This window comes from Camelina sativa, chromosome 16 (assembly GCF_030686135.1).
Source record: "Camelina sativa cultivar CO46 ecotype springtype chromosome 16, ASM3068613v1".
Lineage (NCBI taxonomy): Eukaryota > Viridiplantae > Streptophyta > Magnoliopsida > Brassicales > Brassicaceae > Camelina > Camelina sativa.
In genome coordinates, this window is record NC_141895.1 from 7,111,398 (window position 1) to 7,135,246 (window position 23,849).

General features: G+C 36.3%; 2 protein-coding genes, 2 long non-coding RNA genes and 1 pseudogene across 4 annotated transcripts; 2 read left to right on the top strand and 3 right to left on the bottom strand.

Moving 5' to 3' along the window:
• Positions 1–316: 316 nt before the first annotated feature.
• Positions 317–1,946, bottom strand: LOC147925222 (uncharacterized). The gene is made up of 4 exons (XM_087492528.1): positions 1,535–1,946; positions 1,175–1,493; positions 896–1,061; positions 317–790 (listed from the first exon to the last, which is right to left on the bottom strand). The coding sequence occupies exons 1-4, from the start codon at positions 1,944–1,946 to the stop codon at positions 317–319; spliced, it is 1,371 nt and encodes a 456-aa protein (XP_087348654.1).
• A 615-nt stretch (positions 1,947–2,561) lies between these two features.
• Positions 2,562–5,805, bottom strand: LOC147925223 (uncharacterized). The gene is made up of 5 exons (XM_087492529.1): positions 4,800–5,805; positions 4,327–4,683; positions 3,954–4,137; positions 3,152–3,764; positions 2,562–3,101 (listed from the first exon to the last, which is right to left on the bottom strand). Exons 1-5 carry the CDS (start codon positions 5,803–5,805, stop codon positions 2,562–2,564), a joined length of 2,700 nt encoding a protein of 899 aa, XP_087348655.1.
• Positions 5,806–11,792: 5,987 nt separating this feature from the next.
• On the top strand, positions 11,793–12,270 carry LOC147925224 (uncharacterized). The gene is made up of 2 exons (XR_015583473.1): positions 11,793–11,926; positions 12,063–12,270. It is a non-coding gene; the product is annotated as an uncharacterized LOC147925224 (long non-coding RNA).
• A 2,860-nt stretch (positions 12,271–15,130) lies between these two features.
• Positions 15,131–16,885, top strand: LOC109129459 (uncharacterized). Its single transcript, XR_015583474.1, has 2 exons — positions 15,131–15,292; positions 15,808–16,885. It is a non-coding gene; the product is annotated as an uncharacterized LOC109129459 (long non-coding RNA).
• Positions 16,886–17,333: 448 nt separating this feature from the next.
• Positions 17,334–19,565, bottom strand: LOC104753468 (uncharacterized; annotated as a pseudogene).
• Between the last annotated feature and the right edge of the window lie 4,284 nt (positions 19,566–23,849).

Sequence of the window (23,849 nt, forward strand, 5' to 3'; positions counted from 1 at the left end):
CAATTGATATAAAGTATTAAATATGAATGAAATAAAAATATATATAATTTTGCACTTATATACACTAAATGAGATGTACATACAGGCCCTACCCATAACACAATCTATTGAAGCTATTGATTAGGGCATAGCAATTTAGCGGCATATTTTAGGAATTTTTAAAAGGTTTTTTACGTTTTTTTGTTTTCACAGGTGTTTTACATTTTTTTTTGACAACAAAAGAAATCAGCTCAAGTGAGCCAATTTGGGAGAAAATTGTTTACAAACAAAACATGATGCAGAGATAGGCGCGCTTGGCGTGCCAAAGAATCCGCTTTTACATTTGCATTACGTGAAATATGAGATAAAGAGAAAAAGAGAACTCCTCTCGATAAGTCTTAATACCATCCAAATATGTTGCGAAAGCCGGCCAGTCGTTAGGGGATGACACCATCTTCACCAAATCCGCACTGTCAGTTAAAAAAGCCACATTTCGAAAGTTGTGGCCAATCATACACCGCATCGCCCAAATGAAAGCTTCCACCTCGGCATGTAACAGAGAGAGACTTCGCCGGTAATTAGTAGCGCCAAGAAGGGGTGACATCATGTGGAAGGAAGTACAGACCCATCCTGCACCTGCAAAATCATTAGACTCTTTCCAAGAGCCATCCACAAAGCACCTATACCCAGAATAAACCAGAGAAAGAGGAGTGATTCGCTCGCACAATCGAAGAGAAGGGACCACGGGGGAAAAGGAATCCTCCTCAACCACATCTTCCACTTGTGCTTGCAACCAGGAGGAAGCTTCCCCCTGCGCCACTCTCATAGTATCGTCTGGTCATTACGTTTGATTCTCAAACACCCGAGCATTCCTAGCTTTCCAAAAATACCACATCAGCCAAGGGAAAACCTAAACCTGGGAACCCGGATTCGAAGGCCCAAGAAACTGATCAACATTAGCATAAATGAATTCTGTCGGGAAAAGCAAGGGACCCACAGGTACATGGGCCAAAACCCATGCTTGCCGAGCTGGCGGACACACAAAGATAGCATGATTTATGGTTTCCACATCTGCCCCACACCTCGTGCAGCCAACGTAACACTTTATACCCCGCTTACTCAGATTAGGAGAGACAGAGACACACCCCGTTAATACTTGCCACATGAAATGCTTTATTTTGGGGGGACAGCGAACCTGCCAAACCCTAGAAAGAAGAGGGGTAATCTCTGGACCACACCCAATGGCCTGAAAAGTATTAGGGATATCCTGTCGTACCGTTTCATACCCTGATTTAACCGTGTATTCCCGGATTTTGTAAAATGCCACCCGAGAGAGTCTGCCATCGGAAGACTACTAAAAGGAATAGCCTCTATCAAGGCAATATCCACAGGATCGAAATGCTCAAAGAGCCGATCCCTACACCAGGTATTGGATTGAGGATCCATAAACTGAGTCAAACGAAGAGTTGGGTCCTTTAAAGGACCGTTGCTTAAAGCTGGTCTTGGGAATTGAGCTGGAAAACCCATGGATCAGTCCATATAGAAATGGTGTCACCTGAGCCAACCCGTTTAATGAGCCCTTTGTTTACCAAAGATCTAGCTGAAATGATACTTCTCCATCCATAGGAAGAAGAGTAAGACCGTATCGGTTCCAAATGATTGGAATTCCGGTAGTAGCTACTTTTGAAAACCCTGGCAAATAGTGAGTCAGGTGCCTCAATCAGTCGCCATAATTGTTTAGCCAATAGGGCCGTGTTAAAATCATCTACATTCCTTAAACCCAAACCTCCCATCTGCTTGCTACAGCAAAGCTTCTCCCAAGCGATCCAATGCATACCCCCGAAATGACCATTAGAGCTCCACCAAAAATTCGCCACTGCACTAGTAAGCTTGGATGTGATCGTTTTTGGCAAACGATAACAAGACATCACAAATGTTGGAACAGCCGTTGCAACAGACTTGATCATCACCTCCTTTCCCCCTTTAGACAACAATTTAGCCGACCAACCCGTTGTTCGACTTTGGAGCCGATCTCTAACATATGAAAAAACCTTCGTTTTGGACCCTCCCAAACTCTCAGGAATCCCTAGATACGATCCCATACCCCCCAAATTTGTAATCCCAAGAACCCCCTGCATCTCTGATCGGACTTGGGCCTCAACCGTGTGACCAAACTGAATCGACGATTTCACAAAATTGATTTGCTACCCCGAGACTGCCTCATATTATCGTAATATATCTAAAATCACACCACATTGTTCCTTATCCGCCTTGCAAAAAAAACATACTATCATCCGCGAACAACAAATGTGTTATTGGGGGGCATTTATTTGCCACCTTTATACCAGTAATCCGCTTGTTGGCCTCCATCTTCCGAATCTTAGCAATCAGAACTTCCATACATAAAATGAACAAATAGGGGGAGAGCGGATCACCCTGGCGCAAGCCCCTGGCCGGAATGATCTGACCATTAGGTTGCCCATTAATACGAACCTTGTACTCCACGATGAGACACAAAACATAATCCATGAGATCCATGTCTCCGCAAACCCCATTTTCCGTAGTAACGCTCCCACAAAATCCTATTCAACCCTATCATATGCCTTACTCATATCCGTCTTAATTGCCATAAACTTTCCTTTGCAGGATTTATTAGTTCGCAGACCATGAAACATTTCTTGAGCAATAAGGATGTTGTCCGAGATCAAACGCCCCGACACAAACGCGGATTGAGTTTCCGAGATTAAACCCGGTAATATCAACTTAAGCCGATTACACAAAACTTTAGACAAGACCTTGTACCCCACATTACACAAACTAATAGGACGCAACTCCGTCACCCGGGTCAGTTTAGCCACCTTCGGGATGAGACAAATATGCGTCCTATTCAAGCTTTTATCAAAAACACCTTCTTCAAAAAACTGATTAACCAAAGACACCAGATCATCCTTAACCACTCTCCAAGCCTTCTGAAAGAACAAAGCTGTCATTCCATCCGACCCAGGGGCTTTGTCCGAATGCATCAAAAATAGAGCCCATTTTACCTCTGCCTCTGTGGCAGGGGCGGTCAATCGGGCATTGTCCTCCTCTGGAATAACCGTGTTAACTTCCCTTAGAGCTTCCTCAAAATTTGCCGGATGTATCGAGGAAAAAGTTCCTCGAAATATGTTACCGCCATATCACATATTGCAACCTCCTCCGTAGACCAGACATCGTATTTGTCAAAAAGACCTACAATCCTGTTGCGGGCCCGTCTCTGCTTGGTTTGGGCTTGAAAATACTTCGTAATCTTATCCCCCAACCGCATCCACCGATTCCGACTCTTTAAGTCCCAATGAACCTCTTTATCCCGGTAAGCCTCCCGCAAACAGGCATTAAGATCCGAGATAACCTCCGGAGTTGACGAATCATCGGCTTGAGCCATCTCCAATTGGCTTTTAAGATCCTCTATCAAATCTCGGCCAAACGGAGCCTGCGTTTTACGCCAACGGGAAATCTCCCGATGGCAACTAATAATTTTCCCAGCAAAATCTTGATCTGCTTCTCCACACCAACCCGATGAGATCGTATCCATTAAACCTTCCCTGCCCACCCAGCGATGGTCAAACATGAAGATCCGCCGCCCACGCGGCCTCTTCGCCCCTATGCTTACCACAAGAGGCTTATGATGTGAAGCAATCATAGGTAAGTATTCTGTATCTGTATCTGGAAACAAATCATGCCAATCCTTGTTACCTAACGCCCTATCCAACCGACACCGGACAGGTTTCTTATCTCGCCAACCCCTCCATGACAAGCAGTCACCCAAATAGGGAAATTCCACAAAACCGCAATCCCAAATTATCCCGTTCAAAGAGAGAAACAAAGATGCAGGACAAAGCTTTCCTCCTCGTTTTTAATGATTCCCCGTTAATTCATTGAGATCTCCAACTATAAACCAAGGAGTTGACCGGAGTAAACTAATCCGTAATAACCGCTCCGAAACCAAATTCCGGTTTTTAGGAACCGGATCACCATAAACAAAAGTTAAGTCTATGACATGTCCCTTATAAACCGCTTCAACATCAATCATTCTATTGGATTTCATTAAAATTGAAACATTAAAAGCATCTTTAATATAGAACAATGCCAAACCACCACTACATCCCACGGATTCCACTGTTATTAAATTATCATTTTTCCAAATGAGAAAATGATTGTTTTGTTTCCATAAGAAATAAAAAATCTGGCCTATGCTTTTTCCAAAGATCCCTAAGGTTCCCTATAGTGGCCTTATTACCAAGTCCTTGACAGTTCCAACTTAAAACATTCATTTAATTATTTTGGGTTTCGGTGGCTTTCCCCCACCTGGGCCTCCCTTCATCCCTTCCTGGGCCTTAGAGAATTGTCCAAGTTCACCTGTTGCTGGCCCATGTGGAGGACGTCTCCATGGAGAAAGCAGTAACTGTGCGTTCCTCTTCTTTGCACAGATCCCTCTCAGCACCATACCCCTCCCCCTGCAACCCTTCTCACCTTGAACCCGCGTGACCGAGCCGTGAAGACAACTCTCAACAGGAACACCATCCTCGCAACCCAAATCCTCCTCCGAAGCTGCACCCTCTTCATGTTCCCCAATCAGCTCCCCACTCGCAATGTCATTACTTCTCTCCCGATCCGCCGCCTCTTCTCCCACCACATGTCCATAGTACCACCCGTGCCCTCCTCCTCCAACAAAACCATAGACGAATCCCCAGGGACATCCGAATGTGTATCACTCATTGGAGACACGTTCCCCTGCTGCTCTACAAAAGGCCGCAATTCCTCTATGTTTGAAACCAAACCTTGACCATTTGTACCCACCTCCGTGTCATGGCCCACTGGACTCGAAACTGGGAGTGTTTGACCAACTCCCGTATCCTCATGAGAATCCGACAGAACCTGTCCCTCTTCAACAGCCTCCTCATCACCAGCAGCAGCGACCAAAGAACCAACTCCGCCCCTCTTATCCTGAAACAAAGCTTTCTTGACTGCCTTTTGACGCCCAGAAGACATCTCAGACAGTTGTACATCCGCAGAAACAGAAGCCATAGTCGTCCCCGAAGGAGCAGGGACCACCACAGGACGATTCTGTTGCCTCACCGGAACCTGAGAAACACCTTGTCTGCGACGAGCTGGCTGGGAGTTCCCCGAACTAGAGCTCCCCTTGTGGCGAGAGACTTGTTCAGGTCTGAGCTTGGGTCCTCCATAAGAAGATCCCCTAACCCCACCTTTGATGATACCAGAACCCCTTCGTGTATCAGCAAGGACTGCCCATTTATAGCTCATCACCTCCCCATGCTCTTTCCCATCTTCAGACCCCCTCCGATCCTCCTTGACCAATGCTCTCTGGGACAGGGGAAAAACAGATTCCTCATGACCCAAACAGAGGCAACACTTACACCAACCATGTAACCTCTCATACACCAATTTAACCACTGTGACCTCTCCATTGAAGAATTTGATATCGGTTTCGAAGCAAAGCGGCTTGAGGCCATCAATCGTAACCTGAACTCTCCCTCTATCAACATCCACATCCTCTACTATGCCTAAAGCAGATCCAATATCACGATACGTTGGCTCTGCCCAGAATTGAATCGACACATTAGTCACCCGAATCCAGAATTTTAGTGACGATGGATAAGCTGGATCTACCACAGGTGTCCACCGGACCATAAACATCATCCAGGCATCAAAGTGGAAAGGCTCCATCTTCAAAACTCTGATAATATCAGCCTCCTCATCGAAATCAAACTGAAACTTTCCGGAACCCAAAAGCGAACTTTTCCCCAGAAGACCCCCTTGAAACATGGCGAACGTACCCAAAAGCGAGTGTAAGACTAAAAAGAAAAAAGAACAATTCGAACAGAAGATTGAGTGATTACTCCTTAAGACAGCTAACTCCAATATAAAGACCAACCGAGACCGAAAAGAATACCAAAATAGGAAGCCAAGATCAATCAAACAGATCCCGATCCATCCCAATAGAAAATTTTCCCATCCACTCTCCAAATAAGGGAAGCAAATCCCCAACAAATCGAGAACATTCCCCCTATCATATCCTGAAATTGCCAATCATCCCCAATCGCAGCAAATCCCCCTATCAATACAGATCCCTCACCCTCCCCAAATAAAAAAACCAATTTTGGGAACCAGAGATCCCGAAATAAACCAAAATCGCATCAATATCCTTCGATCCCTAACCATAAAGGTCAGCCAGATCTCCCTCGTTATAGCCATATCCGCTCGAAGGTCCCTAAAAAACCGAGATCGAAGTCCCTCAAACCCCCCCAATCAAAAAGCCAAGGAAACCATGGAAACCATTCCTCGTCCACACCACCATAACCGAAAGAACCCATAAGATCTGCCAAATTCCCAACCGGAGATCCCTTCGAGACATACGGGATTCAGAACCCTAAAGGAGCCCTCGTCATCGCCATGCTTTTGAGTTAATCCACAGGTCTTTTACATTAAAAATAAAAAATAATAAAATAATAAAAATCAGGTCTTTTACATTAAAAAAAAATAAAAAAAATTTATAAGAAAAGCTTAGATTTTTTTTTTTTTTTTTTTTAATGCACATGTCTTTTACATTTAAAAAAAAATTCTAAGCTTTTCTTATAAATTATTTTGTTGGGCTTTCTTTTCACCATATTTTGTTGTATGTACCTTAAAGGCATGACTTTGATTAAAATACTGGAAAAAAAATCTTGATTAATCAAATTATCATTAGCCATTTGTTTAATCGTTTCATAGATAATAAATTCATACAGTTGGTATTTTTCAATAGTATTATTTATGAGTGTGCATAACTTATGAATTTGCATCGGGCATTAAAAAATGTGGAACCAGTACTGTGTACACATGCTTTTTTGCGTAATTATCCCTTTGTAATTTCACTTTATCCGACTTTCTTATTTATCTCACATCTATTCTATTACACAAATGGTAAAATCCTCATATTTCTCTAATTATAAATAGTAAATATACTAAAAATCTAATTAAGTTTTGAAAATATACTATTTTACAAAGAAATCCATAAACTTATAAGATTGGATCAATGATTTTACACACAATGAAAGTTTTTTTATAGCTTTATTATAATATTTTTTTTTGGGTATTTTGCATAATATATAGCTTTTGTATTTTCTTAATTTTTCTTTTGCATAATTCAAAGAATTCTTATTTGTAAAAAAGTTAATCTATTTATTGATAAAATTATACAATTTATGCAGTCTTCTTCCATAAACCTATTTCCTAGATTAAACACGCGTCCCATAAACATATCATCCATACAAAAACATTCCTAACCATTCTATCAATCAACCTAACATACTACTAAACTAGATTCCAACATCATAACAACTTATAACCAACAACACACAACCGAGACCCTAGATCATCCTCCTCCTCATCGCCATGATTCCACGTCACAAACCTTCACACCACAAACAACAATTGAGATTGCTAAGTATTAACATAAATACTTAATAAGGCAATCCTCTAATCTATTGGGCTATACACACAAGCAACTGAGAAACTAAACACATAACAAACAAACACAAACAAACCTGGAAAACAAGTATCAGTCGTCTGATGAAAAGGTTGGTGTCGACCGACACTGGCCCTTGGTGTCGACCGACACAGTCCCTCATTGCCAATCGACACTCCTCTTTGGTGTCGACCGACACCGACTCCGCAGACACGTTCTGCTTGAAGCCGAAATTTGAAGAACTGTTTTCCATCTCCTCCAAATCGTCCGAAACTCACCCAAAAACCCTGGAAACTCATATCTACCAAAACCCAACCAAAAAAAAAATCCATCTACTCCTCTTAACCCTCCTTAAGGCTCCTTTTTCTCTTAGGATCAAACTCACAATCTCTCTCTCTTTCTCTTTATCTCCCAAAAGCGACAAACACACTCTCCCAAATAAAAATAGGCTGCTCGTGCCTTTTAAAATGAGACTTTGGGTTTCCAAACCCAAACCAAGCTAAACCGAGCGATTTCAAAAAAACCCAAACAACTACCAATTCAATGGTGTCGACCAAAACCCTCTTGGTGTCAATCGACACCTACCCTAACTTGGGTTGGGATGTTATAGATGTGATGACCATTAATAGTCTCATATGTTATTTTTATTGGTTATAATATTTTAGATAAATTAAATCATATCTATTATCAAAAAAATAACAAAGTATTTATGGTTTCTTAATTTTTTTGGCTAATCCTAAATGCATAGGATTAAAGTCAACTCATTCGTATACATGTTTTTGATATTGTAAATTTATTAAAATTTTAGTTGTGTACCAAAATTTACATAGCAACAATAATACAAATTTCATCTTTCAAAATATAATTAGAGGAAAAACATAATGTTCTTATGAACGTTGAGACAAATATAATTAGATTACAAAAAAGCTTGTATTATAATAACAACAATAATAATAGTCTTATTTCATTCATTATCAAAAAGTTGAAGATCAACAACAAATATAAAATTCATCTTTAAAACTTTTATAAAAAAAAATATAAAGATCAAATCGCCAATTACTAAAAGGAGTATGAGTTCCTATTCTGTGTTGTGTAGCAACAACATTGTGGGTTGTCTTCACCTTTTATTTGATAATCACATTGTCAATATGCATATTGTTTAGTTGTACATTCATCGTCACATTTTCTATTACCATAGGATGCCTCACATGGCCCAATGCAATTTTGCTCTTGCTCGATTGCTGCAATATAAAAATACGTTTTTATGACAAAAAAGTTCAACCATTGCTCTTCAAATGATCAAATATAATTTAACAATAACAACTACCTGGATTGGCCAAAATGCTGTAGTTTAAAAACAAAATTGTCAATATTCCTAAAAAGAAAATAGTCAAATATATTTTTGAAATATCCATTTTTTTGTTTTTGTTTACTATGAATTCTACTGAGAAGAATGGATTTTTGTAGTTTTGTAGATCTATATTTATCTAGTTTTGTACAATTTCAGTTTTCTAACAACATTTCAGTTCTTTCTACCAAAAAAAAACAACATTTCAGTTCTTTTTTTTTCTAATTTATTTAACATCATCAATGAACACTCTATATTTCTTTTAATATTGGTTGAATAAAATTTATTATCTTTCGTTATTATAACTCATAAGTTTGATGTAGAATATAACTTCTATTGTATTGAACTGAAAGATGATAATCTGACCTCTTTTTTTTTTTTTTTAATGATAGTTCAGTGTAGATCTAGGACCTATGGAAGGATGCATACTAATCAACCCATAGATGTATAGAAACAATGTGTTACAAATAGGATGTAAGTAAGGGCCTATATTTTTATGGGTGTATAGAAACAATATATGTGTTAAGAGTTTTGCGCAGAAGGTAAATCGAATTCGAAGCATGTAATTAGTACTCTAAGACCATCTTTAGTGGAGTAACCCTCCTAAGTTACTCACACATTAATTAATCATAAAATTAATATTAAATTAATTAAAGCAACTCTAAGAGAAGTTAAACAAAATTATCCCTCCATTAGAGAATCCAATGAAAGTTGCTCAATCATTTAAATAATAATTTTTTAATTTGTGTTTATTAATTATCAAACTTTAATAATCTAAAATGACAAAATAATTATTTAAATTTTTTATATTACATAAAGCTTTGGAATATTAAACATATTTTACAAACTTTGGAATATTTTACAAACTTTGGAATAGTTATGATGTTCTGCCCAGCTTCCTGATGGATATATAACAGGAAGCTGGGCAGATGCTGTATCAATGTCAGAGTTAAAATGTTCTTCTTGCTCAAAACCGGTTTGAGATACTACAAGATGCGGAGTTAGCATTGTATCAATTTCACGTCAATGTCAATGAGGTCTCATTATCAACTGGAGATATAAGACGTTGCTGGTTTCGGCTTCAGTGAGTTATTCCAACTTGGCTAAGCCTTCTTTGAGTTATCTGATGCTTCTCCACCTTTTCTTAGCCATGGATGCTGTGCAACCAACCACATTTTCAACATTCGAGTAAGAATACAAGAAGAAGAAGTTATCATAACTAAGAAATGACAATTTCTGTGGAAAAAGATCAATTATTTTCTCCGTTTTAATATAGCATCAAAGATCCCTTTCTCCGTTCTACAGTCCCAAAGCCAACAAAACCATTCTCACATACATCACCAAACTACACTCTTCTCAAATATATAATAGAATCCAGGACACAATTGCAGTAGTTTGAGCTAAAAAAAAGAGCTTAATTTGCAGTGGTGGGTAGGTAGCAACTCATATTTGAACCTTGCCAATATCTACCGAACAAGTTGAGTCCTTAAATTACCTTCTTATCTTCATAGAGACGTCTAGCATGAAGAGCTCCAAGCATAAGAATAGTAGCCATTGTTACTCCGGGTAAAAGAAAAGCATTGCCTACATTGAAGAATGCAAACAATTGAAAGAACAGACAGAACAAAGGTGAATTTGTTAAACAAACTTGTATTTCTTAATAATTATCTTTTGAGTGTTTACACTTTCTTATATATACTACTTGAGAACAATCTAGAATATACAGCTGTTTAGGGTGAGTCATCCTCTATGCTTTGCAGAGGTGCATATTTGTTCTTATTTGAGCAGTTGTTCTTATTTGAGGACGTCGTTGTCACCTTCGTACTAACGGTCTTCTTGCTTGCAGGCGTGAATACGACAGGGTGAGTCATTGTCGTCTTTTGTTGTGTTTGAACATGTGGGCTTGACTGGATTTGGGCATTTGTTGAGGTTGTGTTGAGGACCATTGTGATATCTTTTACACCCTCCCCCAAACTTTGCGTGGAAGGTTGCGGAGAAACAGACACACCAAGTTTGCATCGAAGATCAGTGAAGGATGGCCGAGGTAGAGGTTTGGTGAATACATCGGCAAGTTGAAGATGAGCTTGAATGTGATGTGTCTCAATGAGACCAAGTGCCACCCGCTCGCGTATGTAGTGGAAGTCTTTGTCGAAGTGTTTGGTGCGATTGTGAAGAGCTGGATTGGCAGAGAGATAAACAGCAGACAGATTGTCACAGAAGACCTTGTTTGTATGATGTTGCGGGACGCCAATATCCCGAAGCAGAGATGAGATCCAGGTGAGTTCACGAGCAACAGTAGAGAGAGCTCTATACTCTGCTTCAGTGGAGGAGTTAGAGACGGTGGATTGTTGTAACGCCCGCGAACCAAAGCTCTGCGTTTTGGGGTGGGTGTCGATCGACACCCATGGTGGTGTCGGTCGACACCAATTATTTATGGTTTGACCGGATTGATTTAATTATCGATTTGGACCGGTTGGTTTAAGGAAACCATTGGACCAAGGTTTAAAAAGGAGAAAACGACCTAGGGTCGTGTTTTTGTTGTCTCACGCTGCTTTGAGAGAAAACAAAAGAGAGAAAACTGTTCTTGAGGTTCTAGAGGGAGATTGTGGGATTTTAAGGCTTTGTGGGTGAGATCTTGCTGTGGGAGTGAGGATTCAAGGCTAGGAACGTGTTTGAAGCTTGCTGGGAGTGTGGATTCGTTCATTGTTGGTCAAAAACTTCCTGCAAAGAGGTGAGTGCATGACCATGGCTAATCTAAGCCATTGATTTCTTTGTTCTTGCTTGTTTGTTGTTGTTTTGTGTGTTTTCTTGCTGGGGATTGGTTGCTACAGGTTCCTAAGGATGATTCCGGCATGGGTTTTGAGTATTGGACGATTTGGAAGAGGTTGAGAAGCGAGATCCGACTCTCGGCTTTGAGCGGATTGCAGTTGCAGGTGGAGTTCGACACCAGCAAGATCGCATCGATCGATACTGTGGGGTAGTGTCGGTCGACACCAATGCCAGTGTCGGTCGACACCAATGCCAGTGTCGGTCGACACTTGGCTGGTGTCGGTCTACACCTCCCTTCCAGCGAGATGATGTTCGTTTTCCTGGTTTGTGTGTTTTGTTTGTTGGTTGTTTGGAATATTGGATCATTGTTGCTTGTGTGTATAGCCTAGTAGATGGGAGGATTGCCTCACTGAGTATTTATCAAATACTCACGCATCTTAATTTTTGTTTGTGGTGCAGGTAAAGGCAAAGTGTGATCGTGGAATCAAGGCGATGAAGAGGAGGATGTTCTAGGGTTTGGCTTGGTTGTTGTCTGGCTTTTGTTAGATTGCTAGAGTTGAGTCCTAGAATGTTGTTTAGGATTGTTGGTTTTCTGGTTTATGTTGATTGGATCTTTAGTCTATGGTTTTGGAATTATTACGGTTTATTTGATATTGGTTATTTGTTATTCCACCAAGTACGTTGCCGGTTCCATCAGACGGCTGAACAAAAATGGATAAAATCAGAACAGAAACATAATCAAAGCCGGAAAACGAACCTTGTTAGCGGCGATGGAGACGTAATCCTCCTCCTCCATTAAATCGAACTAAACCAGAAATGCTGAGACAAATTTACATCCCCACTGACCACTGTGATACCAAAACCGATATACGCTTACCCACAGTTATCTATCATCCTCCGATTAGGGTTTATCCACAGGAAAAATCAAAGGATTACGCCGGAAAAATCAACTAACCTCGAGTTTACGCCGGAAAAATCAAAGGATTCGAGGTGAATCGATTGATTTTTCCGGTTTTCAGATGAATCGAGAGAGAAGAGAGAGAGTGGATCGAGAGGGATCGAGAGAGAAAAGAGAGAGGGATCGCAAAAGAAGAAAATGGAAAAAAAAATTTGCTTTTATATTTACGCATCAACGAATAAAAACACGCCACGTCGCGTTGCTAATGGGGTTGCTCAAGCTCCTTCCTGCAGCAACGTTTCTCTTCTTACTGGACCGAATAATATATTTTTTATTTTGTTTTTGAGCCCCAATCACAAGAGTAACTGTGAGAGAAACTCCCAGTAATAATGCTCTAAGGCCTAAGCCCTTCGCTTTACCACTTGACCGCAAGGTCCCAGACTAATCTGAGCATGTTTTACACAAATAAAATAATTATCAGTTTTGCTATATTTTAAAACTAAACAAGTGAGATGAATACGTAATTTCAAGTTAATTTAACATCTCTATTATTAAAAGAAAAGTCGTTTATAAAACTAACCTTAGTTTTGTAAAGAACTAGATAAAAAACCGCGCTACGCTGTGGAAATTGTTTTTTTAATATAAATATGATTAGAAATAATTTAAAAGACTTTTAAGATTTAATATCTTGCATTTGCTCATATTTTAGTAGTTTTGACTTAATTATTTTATTTATGTAGGCATACATTAATAAATATATGCTATATATTACTTTTACAAAGTATTTTGTTGATACAAACTCACAAATAATAGTTCATTCATATTATTTTGTAGCTAAATTTGTTCTTTTTAGAAAATTATATGAACTTCAATCTAAAGATTTTTTTTTAAACCTCCCAAGGATAACTTATATCCTTTTTTAAAAGGACATTTACTCATCAATTTAAATTATAGTGCTAGATTTCATACTAATGGTTTCATATTTCTATGATTTAATAAGATTTTTGTTTTAATTCTTTTTTGTACATTTCACTTCATTTAAGTATGAGCTAGTGCTATGTTTCATTATAATTCTATACTCTAACTAAATTTAACTTTCATGAAACATATGATTTTATTATGTAATCTTAAGAACCAAATTCTTTTAACCAGTTTCTTTTTGTTTTTGAAAAACATTATAACGATCTTTATATAATTAATATATTAAAATGAATTACAAAAATTTATTCGAGATAAGAAAAAATAGCTGACAAATATATTACAATAAACTATTTCATTAAATATTGCATAATTAAAAAACAAAGAAAATAAAACACGCATGAAAATGTTAGAAAATATTCAAACATCAAAAATAAATAATAGATCTTTTCAACTTAGTTATCTTGTTGTGCACTGATTGGAACTGATATTTTAACATCTAATTTTTTTATTTTTATAACCATCAATTTTTTTATTTTACATGTGTTATATCATACTTTCTTCATTCATAAGTATGAAGAAGTAAGTATAATAAGGTGATAGAAACCAATAAAAATTGAAAATTATGTTAGGTATATATATCATACATTCTAAAATAAATTTAGAATTAAATTCCTAAAATAATATTTTCATTACTTTTCAACCCATATATAACACAATATATTAAAATATTTAAGATACATGAATATAGTAGAAGAGGATGAAAGAATGATTACTTATAAGATGATGGAACTAAAACAGACAACATATATGGATCTTCAAAAAATCAAAAACAATATAAGATACATATCATATAGCCTCTAAAATTGAAATTTAGAATTAAACTTTTACAATGATATTTAATTTGGTTTTCTAACACATACAACAACAAAAAGCACAAAAAAAATACAATATTTAAGATAGAGTGGAAGAGAATGAGAAAATGAGAAAATAAGAGAATGAAAGAATGAGTATTTATATAATGAAAATGATAGGAGTTATAATAAAAAAAAAGTATGAGAGTTAATTCTAATTTATTGTTGAATTTTGGGAATGTAGAAGGAGTTACGTTTTTTTTTACTATCCATAAATGGAATCACACTAAAGATAGGTGGTTGACTATCCATATAAGGAGTTACGTTTTTTTTAAAACTTATGAATATTTTTGGAGTTACAAAAGAGAAAATTAAAAGCAAATAGTGGAGTTTAGAGTTATGACAAAAGAAAAAATATAAATGGAAATTGTGGAGTTATCGGTTATGTATTGGGGACAATTTATTGACTATTGATTAAATTTGTAAATTTAATCACCATCACATCTAATTATCATTATATATAAATTTGTTGTTATGGATTTGTAATTATTATAAATGAGTAAAAAAATATGGGGAAATTGATTTAAAAGGACATTTTTTCTTCAATTTGTCCTATTATGCTTTTTTTTTTGAAGTTTGGTAGAGTAGGTTTTAAAATACAGAAAAACTCAATTATACCCTTAATAACTCAATTAAACCCTTAATTGTAGAAAAAACCAAAATTTCCTTTTTCTGTATTTCTTCTTTTTTGTATACTTCCTAAATTTAATAAAAAAAATACTTCTTTTTTTTAATCCATTTTCTCATTTTTTTTACAAAATCTCGACATTACTCGCCTACCAAAAATAAAAAATCTCGACATTACTCTCTCTTTCTCAGGAGATATCGACACCCTTTTGTAACCCACCGGCGAGAATCGACGACTCCGGTAGCTTCTCCCACCGGCGAGGATCGACGACTCCGGTAGCTTCTCCTACCGGCGACTACTCCGGTAGCTTCTCCTACCGGCGACTACTCCGGTAGCTTCTCTCTCTCTCTCTCTCTCTCTCTCTACACACAATTGAGTTTTTTCCCCAAATCTATTTCAAAAATTTTCCCCAAATCTATTTCCAATCGATTTCTCTCTCTCTCTCTCTCTCTCAATCGATGCATGCAATTGTTTGTTTGGATTGTTGTGGTTGTGTTTTTTCCCCAAATTTGATAATGTATCGGCAACACATGTTTTGCTTTTGGGTGATGTCAATATAGTTTCTATATGTGATTGATTGTTGTGGGACAATTTTTTTTCCCCAAATTTGATAATGTATCGATTGAAATTTGTGTTTTTTCTTCCCCAAATTTGATAATGTATCGGCCTCCAAGTTTTGCTTTTGGTTGATGTCAATATAGTTTCTATAGGTTAAGACTTCATTGATTGTAAACTTAAAAATAGTTTATAGTTAGTATAGCTAATCGATCATGTTCATCATGTGTTAGGATAGGGATTTGGATTCATACTAATGAATTTCATTTTTCTTAATTTTTTTTTCTGTAGCTGTGGAAACAGAATTTCCTAAACGCCTATTTAGAGATGGATTTGAGCAACAAGTGAAGAAGATTAACAATTCCTATCGAATTTCTATCTTGGGCAAAGTCAAACAAGCATTACCTAAAGAGTATGAGAAAGTGAAGAATGATCCAGTCTTTTCACATGTCTTTGCAATCTACGAGAATGGTTTAGGGTATTCAGGGCGTTTGATACACAGCATGATGTCTAGGCAATTGGGTTACAGAGAAAAAAAGAGAGATATGGTTTGTGTTTGGAGGGAAGCCACTCAGATTTTCAATGCAAGAGTTTCATGCTGTGACTGGGCTCAAATGCACTGCCGATTCTAGTTGTGATTTAGAGAATTGGAAAGATGATGGTGGGTTTTGGAGCAAATTGATGAAGAGAAAAGGTCTGACTATTAGCATTAAGAGCTTGGTTGATGTGCACTTACCTGTAATTCACAAATGGAATAAGGTAGATAAGATCCGATTGGTGTATCTTCTTGTGATAGCTGGGTTGGTTATGGCTAAGGATGAGAAAAAGTATATTCCACTCAAATACATCCAGATGGTAATGGATCTTGATAAGGTGAGGACTTATCCTTGGGGTCTTAAAGCTTTTAAAAGTCTTGCTAAGTCTATCATAGAAAAAAGAGAAGATTTGAAGAAGATCAATAGCTATGCATTAGATGGTTTCTCATATGCATTTCAAATATGGGTGATGGAGGCAATTCCAGACATTGGAAAGTTGTTGGGAGAAAAGATTATCACAGAATTTAGAGAAGCTCCTCGATGTTCTAACTGGAAAGGCGCAGCCAAAGTATCATATGATGATATCATCCAACTAGAAAGTACATTTGGACCATTAAAGAAGCTCGTACGAAGATTGCAGTTGATTTGTGGGAAGCAGCATCTGATCCTGTGTTCATTGAGCGAATGGGAAAGTATGAGCCTCCATCTATATTGCCTCATATTGTAGACCTTAGTTAAATTTAAGATTTTGCTAGGATTATTATTGCGACGGTAGTATGTCACTCACGTCATGTTTTTTATTGCTGAAAATTTTATTTAGCTTTTGTTTTTAAGCTTTACGTGTTATATAAATCCAACGAAGCACACACATCAATATTTCAAACACGTCCAAAACAAAAGCTTGTTTAATATGTCACTACCATTTAATTGTTCTCTATAATTAAGACAAATACAACGTTCAAAACAAAATCTTGTTTACCATCAGAAATTCAAAATAACATCCAAAACAAAACATCAATTATTTTGAAACATAAGAAGTTCAAAATAAAAAAACATAAGAAAGCCAATAACATGTATTTGAAACATAAGAAATTCAAAATAAAAAAAACATAAGATATCCAATAATGTGAACTCCAAATAGTGACGAAGAAGACTACATCATAAATCCTCAAAGACTAGCCTCCATTTTACTAGCAAGACCAGCCTGCGAAGATGAAAAAAAATAATGAATGTTAAATTAAAGAAACTAAAACATGTATTTGAAATGATGTGTAAAAGTTGCTGAACAAACCTATTATTAGATCGTGTTTTCACATGTCGATCTATTGTGGCCTTCTTTACCACAACGACCACACTTACGCCTCTTCGTTCCTTGTGACAATCTTATCTTGTCTTCCACTGATTCGTATCTTCTTTTTCTTCTTCTACCAGCTCCTCTTCTTGTCTCAGGTGGTACAATTTTTACATCACCAACAGTTTCGGGAACACACCATTCATCTTCAGGAACACCTATAGGATTAATGGTTTCCTCGTACAATGATCTCCATGCAGCAGTAGTGAACACATCATTAGCGTATGGGTACAGACTTTTTCCAATACTAAAACATGCTTTTATGGCATGTCTACAAGGAAGTTTTCCTATGTCGAACTTTCCACATGAACAAGTCCTCTTCTCCAAATCAACAATAAAATCTACTCCTATACCTTTAATCTGTAATATGAATTGAGAAATAGGATAAGCTTTAAACTTTTCACCCTTCTCTATTCTTCTAGAAATCTTCTTCTCCACCTCAATGGTTAAAGGGTCGTTCTGCTGCTCACTTAATGCCTTACGCTCATAAAACCAGCGGGTTAACATTTCTCTAATGCTATCTAACAAAGGAATTATTGGATACTCTCTCGGTGATCTCAAAGCTGAATTTATTGATTCAGCAGGGTTGTTGGTGTTTATGTCATATCTATATCCAGGAAAATGACATCTAGCCCATTTTTCAAATCAGCCTCCTGTAGATAACCTCCAATCGCCGGACTGATATTGCAAATTTCCGCAAAATGTTTATCAAACTCAGCAACTCTATAAGCTTTTGACGCTTTTGCAAGACGACCAGCCACACCTCTTCCTTTATAATTTGTTACCACATTACCTATCAAGTGGTGGATGCAAATACCATGTTTAGCCAACGGGTAGATTTTTCCAATCATTTTACCAATAGATATATGTCGATCTGACACAAAAGCTAAATCTTTGTCATCCGCAATAACAACCTTACGCTGCATTAAAAACCACTCCCATGAAGCATCATTCTCAGAATCAGCAATCCCAAATGCAATTGGATACAAATTAGAGTTACCATCTATGGTCGTAGCAACTAGTAGAACTCCTTTGTATTTGCTCTTTAAAAACGTTCCGTCAAGTACAATTACCTTCCGAATTTTCTTGTAGAACCCTCTTATTGATTGACCAAATGAAATGAATAGATACTTGAATCTACCATCACAATCAATATCATAATTTGTATGCGTACCAGGATTCGCCTCTTTTAGCATGTGCAAGTAGTTAGGTATCTTAGCAAAAATTTTCTCTGGGATTCCTCTTACTTCGTTAACTGCATACTCACGAGATTCCCAAGCTTGGGAATAAGTTAGCTCACATCCATTCTCCGTATGCATAATATTAATGATGTCATTGGGTTTAGGTCCCTCTTTGACACCTTCATAATTATGTTTGATGAGATTCCTGATTGTTCTTGCTGAAGGTGTTCTACCAAATTTCGTTTTCCTTGAAGGAGCACAAGTATGGCTACCCACATACTTGTTGATTTTCCAACACGTAGACCATTCTAAGCACTCAGCACGAACACACCATTTGCAAACATTATCAATACAGCATATACACCATAATCTTGTACCAGATTTAGTAACTCTGTAATCGAAGTTATACTTCATGGCAAAAATTTATAAACTTGCTTGTAAAGCTTCCTTGCTTTTGAAATATTGCCCCTTCTTTACCATAGAATCAACCATCATAGATCTAGCACCAACTTCAGCGTCCTTAGAAGTTATGAAGTTACAATCATTCGGTTTTGCTTTGCTCACAATTTTTTGCTGTTTTTCACGGTGGAGACTGTCAACGCCTCCCTCACTTGAATCACTTGGTTCCTTATTCAAATCAATATTACTTCTATCATTCACTGTGGTTTTAAACGTCACACACACCCGTATGTTATTCTTCATTCTCCAATAAGCAACAAAAATTTTCACTTGGCGATCATTCATCATAACAACCGGAGGAGAATCAACACTGAGATCAAAGGGTAAATAACTGAATTCCACATCAACCATGTTTAGAGACTGTATTTCATAGTCTTCCAAAACCATCATCTTTAGTTCTTCAAGAGTTGAATTGGCTTGAAAAGTAAGAAGTCTCCCACGTTTTTCTTCATCAACAATAAATCTCCATTCACTTTGCCCGATACATCTCCATATACCACATGTTATATAGATTTGCAACATTTTGCAAAATCAACTCTTGAATGAAAGAACACAAAATTTAGGTTTACAAGCGTGAAGAATGAAAAAAAACTCTCTTAAACCTAAGGTAATCGATTAATAATGTTTTATAAACTCTCTCAGAACACGTTTTCTAAACTTGTTAGAACGTAATCTTAAAAATATATATGATTTCCATAATTTCGGGATTACATAAATATTTTGTTTCCTTAAATTTAGGATTCAGTTACCTTGTTTAACATAAGTCTAGACTTTGTAGACTATATCTTCTAAGTTATGAAGAACATAGAATAAGATGTAGAATATATCTTCTAATGTCTGCAGGGCACATGAAAAATGTAAATTTCATATTCTGACTTCTGTAGAATATGTATAAAGTGAAGAAAACAAATTCTAATATTTTTAGAATATAGAGTTATGTGTAGAACATATATTCTAGTTTTTGTAGAACACATATAAATTCCGACATCTACAAGTTTTAGAAGATAAATCTATTCTAAAGATTACAGAACAAGTACAATGCGTAGAATTAGTATACGACCATATTTAGAACATGTATAGCACGTAGAATTCATAATCTAATATCTTTAGAATATATCAAATTAGTAGAATATGTATTCTAAATATTGCAGAAATATTTTTTGTCAATGTTAAAACACATTTTTTTTTCATCAAAAACACCTTTTGGCAATCTCTTCTTTATATTATTTATTTGTTTTTAGGGAAATAAATTTTTAAAATTGCTTAAAAGTTAGTTTCAATTTTTTTTAAGGGTAGTTTAGGCATACTCAATAATGTACCGTAGAAGGCATAATGGGACAAATTGAAGAAAAAATGTCCTTTTAAATCAATTTCCCCAAAAAATATATTAATTAATGCAAATCAACTATTAAGGAAAGAACAAACCCTTACTTTTATATATATGATTACATCCAAATGTCATTAGAGTTATGATTATTTACTAATAAAAGATATTCTAAGATTTAATTTTCTTAATCGTAACAATATAAATTTACTCCAAATTTAAGGAATCATAATAAATCTATATCCCTGAGCATTAGCACCTACCATAACAATTAGGAGGAAGCATTAAAAGAAAATACTTTCAGCATATGTTTCATCTACAATTTATTAAAAAGAACGTAATGAATGATAATTCCAAAATTTATTATAATAATAATTTCACAATCTTAATAAAAATATATCTAAATCCAAGTTTTTTTTGGCAATTCGAATGTAATACGTTATTATTGTTTATGAATATTGCACTAGATCTGGCATATTCTTTTCATCGAGTAGTTATATATGGCTATAAATATATAAACATCCTCAAAGTTTAACATAGCACCCCACTATTAAAACCATTCCCAAAAGCATACACTTTTGAAACTACAATAGTTGCAAATGTTATTCACAAGTCTTGCTATGACCAAACCTTTTAAAACAAGTTGGAGGTTCAAGTGAAATTAATTAATGCACACATAGAAAATAAGACACGGGGAAACCATAGAGATGAATTTACCCGATGTGTCTCTGTAAGTTACTTGATTTTTTATTTTAATTATGTTTTGTTGGCAAGGATTATATTTAGTTATGACTAAACTGTTTATTACTTATGATTTAGGTTACCGAAGGATGGACTATCACACCCTTGACAATTCAAGAAAAGTATATTAACATGTTTCCTCGGATAACCATTTCAGAAGTTTTGGAAGCAACTAAGGTAATGACCAATATATGGATATTATGTAAAGTATGTTTCTATTACTTCTATTTTATATAAGGATGATGCAAACTAATAACATGTTTAAATGTTTTTTTAGGAGAAGAAGTATAAGATCTGCATGTGTACCACCTATTCGATTGACATGGATTTTGATTCTTATTATTTAAGGTGCCAAAAACCATGTTAGCATTATAAAACAATTATTCTATGAATGAAACTTTGTGTTTTTTTATTCTCAATACTACTCATGTATACGATTAACTTATTAACTAAATTCAAATTACTCATATATACTATTCATTGCATTAACATATATGTAGAAATAAGTATGTCTTTGGTACCTTTAAACTTCGGAATTTAAGAATCATATGGCGAGCATCTTGCCACATTCTTCTATAATATTTTCCAAAAATATCATTTTGCAGTTCGGGAGACATAAAGACTTTCATTGGCCGTCGAATTGAATGAATGACGGGAAATGCAATGATAAATTTTATTTGCTGGGTTTTTACATATAGCAAATATAGTAGATCTCACAGTCTTAAATAATTAGTCTTGAGTATTTTTGCCATGAAGAATTATCAATTTTTTTAGGAAAAAGATAACTACACAACTATATGAGAATATATGGTCACATATATCAAATATACTAATGTATACTCAACTATATGAAGTATATGTATTACATGACCACATGCATGAACTATATGACGTTATGTGGTCAACACCATAGACATACAATCCGGTACACTGGTTGACTGACTCCAGCAAAAATCGACGTTGACTCCAACGTTGATTCCGACGTTGACCAATAAAAATTATTAATTTTTTTTCTATTAAAAATCAAAAATAACAAATAACGATAAGGTTTATAACTATAAGAGAAATTCAGAAACGGATCCGAGAAAGAGATTACCATTTCTTGCATGAGATTATTATATAAGAGTTATTAAATCAATTTGTCACTGATTATGAGAACCTGTAATGGAATAGAGAACACGGGTTAGAAAGAAGAGTCTTACGATTGAGAAATCAGAAAATAAAAATTCAATTAAGCAGACGATTTCTTACGATTAAAGTCATAACGGAAAACTTTTCCTAATTGCTTGGCAAGTTTCGATTTACTTCCTGTGGTTAGAGCGTAATAATTGCTTGCACCACAATTGCTTCAAATCTGTCGATAATTTAGGAGGCTAACCTAACTTTGCGCAATTTACAAAAATAAAAATAAAAATAAACATCAGTTTGTAAAAAGTTGTTGTGTATTGTGTTGTCTATACTAAGATATATATTTTTAAAAAGTTGACTATATGATGTAATCAGTTACTTTGGAAGTTTTGAATATTTTTGAAAACAATTAAATAGTTTCTTTTGGATTTTGGATAATTTCAACCAACTAAATAAAAAGTAAGTATTCTAGGGGATATTTGTGGTAAAAAAGATGGTATAAGTAAGGAATATTTGCTACCTAAGTAGTTATGATTATTAGAAACATCATTTTATGCAATAGTAAAAGTACAAGAAACATTGACCTATCTTATACCATCTCTATATATATATTTTTTTGGCTCAACATCAACTCTTCATTAACCAAAAGAATATATCCAAATTCAATATACATAACATTCCCCTCTATAAAATTGGACCAAATGCAATGATTCGATCTAGTTTCACCCTGAAACACTAGGCAGATCCAACGCTACCTGATCGAGAAACCATTGTATTTTTCTTAACAACGATGAGATAGATAACACTCTACAACTCATAGCGAAATCATCTCTTAAACCACCTAAAATTAACCCTATGATACGAAAACAGCTACTAAAACAGAGAGTACCAAAATCTATATTGAAGATCAAAAGACAATTCCAAGCTATTTGAACCTCATGATGTGCGTGTAGAACTTGTTCCAATAGCTTCAACACCCAGAGGCGCAATATCCGAAAGACTTGGTTTCTCTTTCCTTGTTCCGATCCTAAACCAAAAACGGACAAAATATCCGACTGACCCGGCCAAGGGACGCAAAACAAACCAGCAAGATACGAGACTTCTCCGAACAATCACTTAATGACCAGAATACTAATCACCTAAGGATAAGAGATTGAAATAAAGAATAGCAAAACTTCACATCACAATGCATTTCCGGAATGGCCACATCGCATCTGCCTGTTGTCTCACTTCTTAGCTGGACTGAAACCAGAGGTTGAGGAAGCTCTCAAGAACACCAGCTTTGAGGATAACCTCAAATCTCGGCCACCGACATCCAAAGAATCCTCCTCAATAAACCGGTTGACTCTAGGACTCTAATCCACCGAAAGCCTCCGGTTAGCTAGGGTCTCCGGCGAAAGGATGGGGAAGCAGGAGGGCGCAATTCTGGAACCCAGATCCGACACCATGAAGCTGCAAAGAAGGCCGCCTGGAGCAGCTTCGAACCGCCACCAACCTCTCGGAAAGGAGAGACAAGCCGAGATCTCTCTCTGAAACATCCACCACCGCACCATAACGACACAACAGAGGAGTGACTCCTTCCGCTGCCGGAGAAGGGGAGATCGAGTCCTTTT